Raw genomic sequence first — 10592 nt, forward strand, 5'->3', positions numbered from 1 at the left:
GTTATAGTATATCATATAATATATATATAATATATATATATATCATACATTTTTGGTAGGCCTACGGTATATCATTTCATGGTCTCTCTCTCTATCTCTCTCTCTCTCTCTATCTCTCTCTCTCTCTCTCTCTCTCTCTCTCTCTCTCTCTCTCTCTCTCTCTCTCTCTCTCTCTCTCTCTCTCTCTCTCTCTCTCTCTCTCTGTGTATTTTACCTTAACGTAATGGCGTGTCTTATCGTCCATGTAAAACCTACGTCACGTCCGGCCAAATGGGGTCAGTTTTCTTTTCCCCGGATCCGCCATTTCATTTTTAGAAGTTCCTTGTAACAAGTTAGCTACTGTATTATTCAAAATAGCATTTTCAAGCATTGTTTTGACTGTGATAATTACAATAGAATTTAAATTCAATTAATTGCCGCGCGTGGTACGACGGTCCTTTTACGTCGTAATATAAATAAACGGGCCGGCGAGTTGCAAATGTCTCATTTTTCCAAACGTGTTCTACGCGCTAAAGTTTTTGTATGAGTTGAACGTTGGTTGGGGATAAGAGGAGGCAAAGGAAAGGCCTGTGAAGCATCGGCGTAGGAGTGAGTCATGGCTGGACATTTTGATGCAGAGGACCGTGCAAGTTGGTACTGGGGAAGACTCAGTAGGCAGGAGGCTGTTTCTCTCTTGCAAGGACAGAGGCACGGGGTGTTTCTGGTCCGAGACTCGATCACTAGCCCCGGCGACTATGTGCTATCCGTTTCAGAAAATTCTAAAGTCTCGCATTACATAATCAACAGCATCAGCAACAACCGCCAGTCTGGTTCAGGTAAGAAAACATCTGGCATATATGTGCTGTAGTGAAAATACTGGCCCATAGATTGTATGGAACGCTAGGCTAATACATGCCTTTATTGCTGCCAAGTCATTCAGGTTCCTTTGGAGCAGACGCGATGAACTGCCACCAATATCGCTATTTGAAAGTGATCACTGAACTTATTTTGCCATCAGCATACTCTCACACACAGAAGTAAGCTGAAATGATCAGCCACTCAACCTCATCATAGTTGGATTAGTGCTATCATGAAGTTGTCAAAACTGGTCCAGATGTCTCCCCCTCTAACCCTTAACCTAACTACTACTAACCTTTACCACACACTGTGACCCTGTGTTCTCCAGGTTTGACCGCTCCAAGGTTCCGTATTGGGGACCAGGAGTTTGAGGCCCTCCCCGCCCTGCTCGAGTTCTATAAGATCCATTACCTGGACACCACTACGCTGATTGAACCAATCATCAGGTCCAAACATCTCTCCCTGGTTAGCGGCCCTCCTCCTCGGCTAGAGGATGAGTTTGTCCGAGCGCTCTTTGACTTCCCCGGGAATGATGATGAGGACCTCCCCTTCCGGAAGGGTGAGGTGCTGCGTGTGCTGGAGAAGCCTGAGGAGCAGTGGTGGAATGCCCAAAACGGAGAGGGCCGAGCTGGCATGATACCTGTACCCTATGTGGAGAAGTACCGGCCGGCCTCCCCCACCTCGACAGCAGGGGCATTAACAGGAGGCTCTAGTGTGGCAGGAGGGTCTATAGGAAACACAGACAACCCTGGTACCCCCCAGCCTGGCCTTCCATTGTTGGGAGACCCCAGCCAGTATGCTCAGCCCACATCCCTACCAAACCTTCAGAACGGCCCAGTCTATGCCAGGGCTATTCAGAAGAGAGTGCCCAATGCATATGACAAGACTGCCTTGGCCTTGGAGGTAACAAAACTTGATACAGAATCTAAGTAACCCTTCTCATTCGAAGTATTGGGTAGGAAGGAAGGAATGAAATATGGGTGCTTCAGAAATCTAGGAATCTATGGATCTGTTAAAATACAAAAACACATAAAAACAAAGGAATGCCATGTTGATCTAAAAGTGTTATCAATATAATCAACAACAGCCATTTTATAATTGTCTTAGCATCTTCATCAATATTGAGGTAATCTAGTTTTCTAAAAAGACCTAGCACTGGTTACAGTTGTAGATTTCATAGACAAGACAGAAATGTCAATGAATATCCTGCCTCCCAAGTCTGTATATGCAAGAACATGTTTACTTTACAGTCTGGCTACATGACTAAGCAGGATTCAGAGGGTTTAATGATTAGCCTGCATTTCCTGACCTCACACTGTCACTGGTGCGACTGGGAGAACAGGGCTGGGCGAGCACTGATATGACAGAGCAATTAGAACTAGAACTGCTGTCTGAATTGTGTCGTTTAAGACGTGTGTGTGTGCGTGTGTGTGTTCACAGGTGGGAGATATGGTTAAGGTAACCAAGATCAACGTAAACGGCCAGTGGGAGGGGGAGTGTAAAGGCAAGCGTGGTCACTTCCCCTTCACACATGTCAAGCTGCTGGACCAACACCACCCAGAAGAGGAGCTTAGCTGAGACTGACTCCTTTCCTCCCTCACCTCTCCGAGTTACCCACCCTTACTCCACCTAGAGACATGCTCCTCCACCAATAAGACCCCTCCTTCTCATGACGTCACAGCACCACACCGTTGGTTCCTATTTACCTTCTAAGACCCTCATCATCATTAGCACTGTCACTCCATTCACATGTATTTACACAACTTTAGTTTCTTGTTTAGCTCCCTTAGAGAAGTACAAACATAGTGACACAGACAGTAATCTGCTGCTTCTGATTGGCTGGTAGAAAACAGCTTTGACCAGAAGAGGAGACTGGTTTAAAGGGAGAGATGGGGGACAGGATTGTAATCAGAGATGTGAAGGTGAAGTTTACCTAAGGCGTGGGTCTAGGATCAGACCGTCTTCCCTAAATCCTAACCTGAGTGAAAACAGTCATAGCTGCCTCCAGGTCAGCCGCTAGACACTGTTGTACTGTCAAGGTGAGGAGATACACTACATGGAAATAAACTCTTATAACATATTCACTACAACCTGGACCAAGTACACGTAGTCTTTTGTAAGAAATAGAACATGTTGTCATGAAATGATTTTTATGTATTAATATGACTACCATAACATGCTAAAAGATTTGTACTCTTTGTGGCACATTCTTGTTTTTGTTTTTTTTGTCTTTTGGGAAATGGCAGACAACCTCTACTAGGCTCCATCTCTTCACTGGTGCCTGGCCATGAATGTACCTCTACTGAAAATCGATCTCCGTTATCTTTCAGTATTTCATCCGTTTTCTGGAAGTACTTTACCTTTTAATAAGAATTGTAGGCAATGCATTGTGAAGTAACATCAAGTAGTCCAATCTGATTTAAATGGTTTCAAGTGGATGTAGTCATGATGACACGCACCTGCTTTTCAGTGCTTTGGCTGGGTCCTGACACATAACTACTTCTATTCACTTTAGTCTTTTATTGGACATCTCTAAATATTTGTAATTTGTGTTTTGTTTATGTACCAGTTGTGCCAATTGCTCACAATGTCTCAAAAAGTTTTCCTCATGATGACTATTGTAAAGGATAGGATACTCCCTATGAAGTTGGGACAGACTCAGATCTGGCACCATGTTCAGATAAATCACGTATGTGTGAATAAGTAATTATATGACTAACATGCTGTTTTTTACATTATTGACACAAGACAATCATCACCATGGAATAGCATTCCTACAATTTCGGTTATGCCTTTCAGGACTCTGATTTGTGCTTCTGTCTACGTATCTTACTGCTTACATGAAGGAAAGGGTGACATTGGTAGGTCTTTGTAATCAGAATGCACTTAGTGATATTAATAATTGACACACTATGTTTTTAAAATCAGTGACAGTTCTCAATATCCTATCAGTTTGTTGGTTTTGCTTTGTATAGCATGGTTGTTTCTGCCCCTCAAGTGTGGCTGTTAATAGCAGCTTATTGTGGGTGTGTCCGAATGGCAGGATTGTTTTAACTTGTTATCTTTGTGAGATCTTGTTAAAACACCCCAATATCAGTTCTTCAAGTTTCTAGTTTCAGCCTTGATAAATCATGAGCCTTTGCACAGTCACTCAAGTGCTGTCTCCCTATGTAGTTCACCTAAGCTCTTATTGAGACCCACCACCTCAGTATTTCACTACACTTATCACTATATCCTTTTACATATGCCCTTTCAATTTATGTATGTTGATTAGTTTTGTAATGTCCATCATGTCTTTAGGTATCCAAAAGTATTGTATTTTTGTAACTGTAAACATTAATTACTTTAAAACGGGGAAGGTAGCCAACTGCCAATGGAAATCTTGTTAATATTAAAACGTGACATTGTATTATATCACTTCATTTTTTGAAGACAATTGAAATGATTTTGTATTTTCTGTAGCATGACATGTGTTATACATAGTAAATAAAGTAAACCCTTGGCTACAGAATAAAAAGCAACCATTGGTGTCTGGACATTCCTTGTTGGGCACAGTACGACCATGTTAAAGTACACTTGACCATTTGACATGAAGGTTTGGACATTACCTATTTTAGGAAATATTTAGTACAGAAAACATGACTGAGACGTGTCTATCACATAAGTGCATACTCAAATCTTGTATGTAAAATGGTCGTGATTTGTGTCTGATCCCTGGAATACAAAATAAAAAAATGTTGGTAGAGCCCAGAGTCCCACTATAATGCATGCACTCGACCCCACTCTCTGAAGGAGGAGTGATCTATTAGCTTGCTTGTGTACTGTAGCCTACTATGTGCTCCTAGATCCCGGATAGAGATTTTCGCCATCTTTACTACTTGTGCAGTTGTGCCGGTGGGGTGGAAACGCCACTCAACAAACCGTTGAATATTCTAGGAACCGCCGATAGACTCAAATACCTTCATTAGCCAGCTATTCAAATTTGTCAGTGTAACTCCACTAGCTAGAAAGCAAGCCACGTCTCACTACAAAATGGGAGATCGAGAGGATTTAGTTTATCAGGCAAAACTTGCCGAGCAAGCGGAGAGATATGACGGTAAGGTAGTGACAATTGTAGCATTCGACGAAGAACATGATCATCGCTGTTTTTTTTCTTCGCTAGCTAGCTTACCAGTCTAGCTTGTAAGGTAGCTTGCAAGCTAGCTAACTGCCCAGTTAGACATCGACGCTTGTGTCCAGCTACTAGTAGGCTAAGTAGCTAGCTATCTCGCCCATTCACTGTCCTCCCTCTGACTGTTCTCTGAGACAGCTTCGGGGACTGCTGCATAAACAAGCTAGATATTTAAAAGCCATCCCAATGAATGTCCTCTGCAACGTTAAATATTGACTTATATACTAGAGATTCAAATATAGCCGATGTTTTGATTGTACTATTGATGCTAACTTAAAATAGCTAAAATTGGGGCTAAATCAAAATGGCGGATTGGTGGAACTAGACCTCACCGCGTTAGAGCTAGCAAGTTCTAGCTAGCACGCCACTGCCGCAAAAGCTAACATTAGCTAGCTCTGCTAGCGGGACAGTTATACTCTGCGGGAATCGGCCCTAGTCCACTCTAGCATTATTGCTAAATATGCAAACATCAATGGTAGAGAACACACGTCCTGGTATCTTACATGTTTTTCAGATGTGCTACGTTAACCAAGTTCTTCCATTGTGAACGCTAAACTAGCATTAGCTAGCTACTTACACACTTAAAGCTAGATTGATGGTTGATAATCCCACGCCACCGTATAGCAAATGTATTGGTGTCTGGGAGTTATTCTAGTGTCCACTAATTTACTTTCCAGATCAGGGTTGGGTTTTTAATTTTGTATATGCACCTCACTGTTCCATTAACTCTTATGCTTAAAGCCTTGACCTGTCAGTTTGACATGGGACAGATGCTGTTTTTAGAGGGATGGTTTCCACTGGCGGTTACTATTACAGGGCGTGATATGAGATGATTCATTGAGTCGTTTAGGGTGTCTGGGTCTTGGCAGTGTTGTGGGAAAGTAGAAATTAACATTATAGTGAATCATGGCATCTCTTTCCTACAGAAATGGTAGAGTCCATGAAGAAAGTGGCCGGCATGGATGTTGAGCTTACTGTGGAGGAGAGGAACCTACTATCAGTGGCCTATAAGAATGTGATTGGAGCCCGGAGAGCATCCTGGAGAATAATCAGCAGTATCGAACAGAGGGAAGAAAGCAAGAGCGGGGAAGACAAACTGAAAATGATCAGGGAGTACAGGCAAACGGTAGGCAAGCCACCTAAAGTCACTGTTTGTGTCTTCAACAGAGACAATCCATACACAATCGCTAGCCAAATTGTAGTAAATGGTCAACATACAGGTATTGTGTGTGGTTGGAATAAAATTTGAATTTAATGAAGAAACGTACCTTCATCAATCGTTGGAAGAACTGTTGAGCAAATTAAGAGTTGGAAGTATGAGTCCCTTTTGTGTTTTTGGGTGGTCCCGTTGCTGGTCATTCACTGAGTTTTTATGTGCAGGTTGAGAACGAGCTGAAGTCAATCTGTAACGACATTCTGGATGTACTGGACAAGCACCTAATCCCAGCCTCCAACACAGGAGAGTCCAAGGTCTTCTACTACAAAATGTAAGAACTCCCTCTTTCCTCCATGTTTTATGCATCCTCTAGACTGCCTGTTGGAGGCCAGCCCTGCAATCTGGTTATTAGCTGTAACATGAAGTAGGGAGGGTTGGGTCTGTCTTGGGCCTGAACCCCACAGATGTGTCCAGTTGTCAGTTTCAGTATTATTTGTTTTGGTCCTCAGGAAGGGAGATTACCACAGGTACCTGGCAGAGTTTGCCACAGGCAATGACAGGAAGGAGGCTGCTGAGAACAGTCTTGTGGCATACAAAGCTGCTAGTGACATCGCCATGATTGAACTCCCACCAACGCACCCCATCCGCCTTGGCTTAGCCCTTAATTTCTCTGTGTTTTACTATGAAATCCTCAATTCACCAGACCGCGCATGCAGGTAAAAGGCTTCACTCTTCTCACCTGATACCCAGAAGCTTGGTACACCACTGTAGTGAAGACAACATCTGATCATTCAATGTCAATTACTTAAGCATGTTGGTTTAAGACCACTTTGTGAGTCTGTATGGAGATAGATTCTTATGCGACACATAGTTAAATTAAATACCAGTCGGAAAATAACTTGGAAAATTGTAGACAGTAATTTTCCTACTACATTTTAATGCTGTGTTGTTTTGCAGGTTGGCAAAGGCTGCGTTTGATGACGCTATTGCAGAACTGGACACACTGAGTGAAGAGAGCTACAAGGACTCCACACTGATCATGCAGCTCTTACGTGACAACCTGACACTATGGACTTCAGACATGCAGGGGGATGGTAAGAATTCACTGGCTTGTTCGTGTCCAGGATCTTTCAAGAATCACTAAGGAGTAGCTCTCGTTAACCTCCTTACATCCATCCATCCTTTCTTTCCCTCCTCCTCTGTGGTACTTTTAAATCCACTGCTGCTGTTCATTCCTCTTTTCTTCCTCCATTTGTTGTAGAGTCCTAAGGAACGAATACGGTATTAAAATGTACTTAGTAAGTGTTCTCCTCTCCTGATGTACCTGGACTGTAACTACTCACCAGCATCTTTCCTGCTTGGGTCTATGTTCACGCCTTTGCATGGAGACAGCTGCCACAATCACACGGTTACCAGAGTCAAAGATGAATCGTGTAAAAAGGCCTTAGGATGTGTTTAATATATAACAGAGAACTGATTTGTAGTTGGGTTTATTGAAGCTTGTGTAGCGAAAGCACTTTCAGTTTGAGTCTGGATTATCTTTGACTAAAATAGTTTGCTAAATAGTGTGACCCTCCAGCGGCCTTCATTTGCAAGCTATCTTAGAACCAACTGGAAATGAAGTGACACTTACTGTGTGTTGAGCAGTGTGAACACAACGTCTGTATGCTCATTATTTACAGTTACATTAGTCAACAGCAACTCATGGTTCAGATCAGACCTGTAATGCTATTCAACAGCAGAGAACATCCTGCCCCAATGTTTTCAGATACTTGGCAAAAGGTGACATGGGCATGTCCCTAAATGAAAGATGGGGTTCAGATAGTCAAGTCTCCAAGCTCAAGTAAATTTGCTGGGATTAGGTTTTCTCCAGTAACATGTATGAATATCACCTGTCTGGGAAGAAGCTTGGTTGCATGTTGCACAGTAAAGTTCCTCACTGCTACCACTTGGGGGCTCACTGTGGCTTATTCACCCCTCTGTTGGTGTGGTTTTAGTGAGGCCCTGAATAGAGTTTGCTTTTGGACATGACCCCTTTGCCTTAAGGGATATGGTCAATTTGAATGTAGCTTCCTTTAAGATATTAAATTGACAATGTTAATTTGACGGATACAAAATGTTAGTTTATAACTCAAGTGCACTGATGTTCAAACTGACCTCTCTTCTTGGTGGCCATACACTCGCCCCCCAGCACTGTATTGTCTGTTTGAACTTGATTTAAATACAGCCATGTTTACTTCATATAATTATTACCAGAAATTGTATATATTTGAATGTTTAAAATCCTATTGTGTCACCAGGAAGATTAATGACCGCTAACAGGGTCATGATAGATAATAAGTTTGTTTCCTAACAGGTGAAGAACAGAACAAGGAGGCATTGCAGGATGCTGAGGAAGAGACCCAGTGAAACATCACCGCCAACTAGACACCCACCCCCTCCCCCCTCAGTGAGAGTCAGCACCACACCCATCAGGCAGTGCCTCCTCTCCTCTGCCACTCCAGGCCTCAGGGGTCAGTGAGTTTCACCGTTTCTTCCTCCTTTTTTTCCTTCTTTTTTTTTTTTTTTTTTTTTTTTTTTAGTCCTTTAATTCAATTCAAATATGAATACCACTTAATTGACATAATAAATACAATATTGGAAAGGCAATGAAAAGAAATGTCCCTGGATTATTCTTGTTTTTGTTCCTGGTACAAGCGGTTCTGAAATGTTTATCTTGGTTTTCATTATTGTAATGTTTCTATGTTATGCTTTTCTTCAATATTTTTATCAGTTGCTGGATGTATTTTGAGAATTTTTCTTAATGTAATTACAGAAATTAACTTTTATTACTGATGTCTGCTATTAGTTGTTGAAGCTGTTATATCTGTGTGTTAGTAAAACATCTGATGCAAATCATTTGACCTTTAAGGGCCAGTGAAAACTAAGTGCCCTTTTGTTAATTTTAGTTTTGCAGAGGACGTTGGCAAAATTCTGGATATCCATGTAAAGCAAAGCGCTGAACTATTACACCTTAGTGGTTCTGTTGTCATGTTTCTGTCATGTTCTGGACTGTACTGTGCTGAAATACTGTATTCCCACTCACTAATTAGGTGTCTGCTAGCAAGCAGTTTCACAAATCCTTATTAAAACAAACAGACCAGTTGCAATTTGACCTATGTTGATAGAAAATGGACCTCTGAAATAGAAGATCCAAATGCCTGCATGAGTTAATGTTTCTTTCTGATTCTTTCTCCCTCTAAGAAGCTCTAGGCTTATGTTCCCTTTTGCTGTTTCTCTATTCCTCCATGATGTGTAACCTCAAGCTAATTTGTACTACTGGATATCTGACTGGAGCCACAGATGGATAATCTGTATTGTTCTTACTGAAACACAGCATGGAATTAACATTAAACAATCTAAATTAAACACTGTCAGTTACTCTTGATTTTGTGTGTGTTCGGTTCACTGAGAGCTTCTTTGTTTTTGTTTCCGTGGTAACTGACTGACCTGTTGGAAATGTGCACAGTGGACCAATGGGAATATCTATTTTTCCTTTTTCTCAGCTCAAAGAGGAACTGGTTAAAAAAGTCTACAATTCTAAAATGTTATGTTGAGTGGAGATTGTTATCATCCCTGATAGCTCAGTGGTTAAGGATGTCGGCTATTGTGTGATGGGTCATGTGTTCGAATTTGGCTGAAGGATCTTTGTATGACTCCATTTTTGTTCTTGGACTTAAAAATGAAACTGATAAAAGTTTCATTTTAAGTTAAAAAATGAATTATATTTTAGACTTTTGTGTAAGCTTTTCCTGGTGGGACAGTTAGGTACCTGGAAAGACGGTTGGGAGAGAGCATCTGGACAGTGGGGGAGTGCGCTGCGGTTACAGGGATCTGGGCCCACGGATGTGTATGGCACTATGCTCTGTGCTGGTTTTGAACCCAGGTTGTTGTGGTGTAGACCATGGGCCTAGATTTAGGGGGGACGCTAGGTACTTGTCCCCACCAACATTTGAAAATGACACAATTGTCCCCACCAATATTTTAGTGAACTCCTTTGTAATGCAATTTGGATTGATTCCGAATAAATATCTTGCACAATATATTTGAAAAACGCATTTCCTATTATTGTCCGTCGCCCAAAAAAACTGAAAAAAAGTTAACCAATGCGCCCAAGATCCTGCGAGTAGGGTGACCAGACGTCCGGTTTTCCAGCCTTTTGTCCGGACCGCTGTTGCGTGTCCGTCTTTTCGCCCCCTTGTCCTCCTTTTTGACCCTTCCTGCCCACCGTCGCAATTTACCACTCGCATAAGTTTTCCGATCTGGAGTTCAGAACTCTACTTTTCCATAAGAGCAGCAAAGATCAATATCATACCTTCCGTAAGTTCTGTCGCATTGACATTGACGTGAGAAGTAGGGGGAAAAGGGCTTAAAGCATGCCTGCTATAC

The 10592-nt window shown here is 42.0% G+C and overlaps 2 protein-coding genes across 3 annotated transcripts; both read left to right on the forward strand.

The window, feature by feature from the left end:
• The first annotated feature begins 283 nt into the window (after positions 1–283).
• crk (CRK proto-oncogene, adaptor protein) lies at positions 284–4359 on the forward strand. Its single transcript, XM_084674598.1, has 3 exons — positions 284–815; positions 1166–1740; positions 2278–4359. The coding sequence occupies exons 1-3, from the start codon at positions 596–598 to the stop codon at positions 2413–2415; spliced, it is 933 nt and encodes a 310-aa protein (XP_084530724.1). The 5' UTR covers positions 284–595; the 3' UTR covers positions 2416–4359.
• A 254-nt stretch (positions 4360–4613) lies between these two features.
• Positions 4614–9572, forward strand: ywhae1 (tyrosine 3-monooxygenase/tryptophan 5-monooxygenase activation protein, epsilon polypeptide 1). Of its 2 annotated transcripts, XM_084674600.1 has the most exons (7): positions 4614–4933; positions 5935–6134; positions 6389–6495; positions 6674–6880; positions 7122–7258; positions 7426–7462; positions 8521–9572. In XM_084674600.1, exons 1-6 carry the CDS (start codon positions 4870–4872, stop codon positions 7431–7433), a joined length of 723 nt encoding a protein of 240 aa, XP_084530726.1. In that variant the 5' UTR covers positions 4614–4869; the 3' UTR covers positions 7434–7462; positions 8521–9572. The 2 variants fall into 2 exon arrangements, with proteins under 2 accessions (XP_084530726.1, XP_084530725.1); XM_084674599.1 differs by lacking the exon at positions 7426–7462 and having other exon boundaries at positions 4615–4933.
• The last annotated feature ends 1020 nt before the right edge of the window (positions 9573–10592 follow it).

This window comes from Hypomesus nipponensis, chromosome 15 (genome assembly GCF_054491055.1).
Source record: "Hypomesus nipponensis isolate SF chromosome 15, ASM5449105v1, whole genome shotgun sequence".
Classification (NCBI taxonomy): Eukaryota; Metazoa; Chordata; class Actinopteri; order Osmeriformes; family Osmeridae; genus Hypomesus; species Hypomesus nipponensis.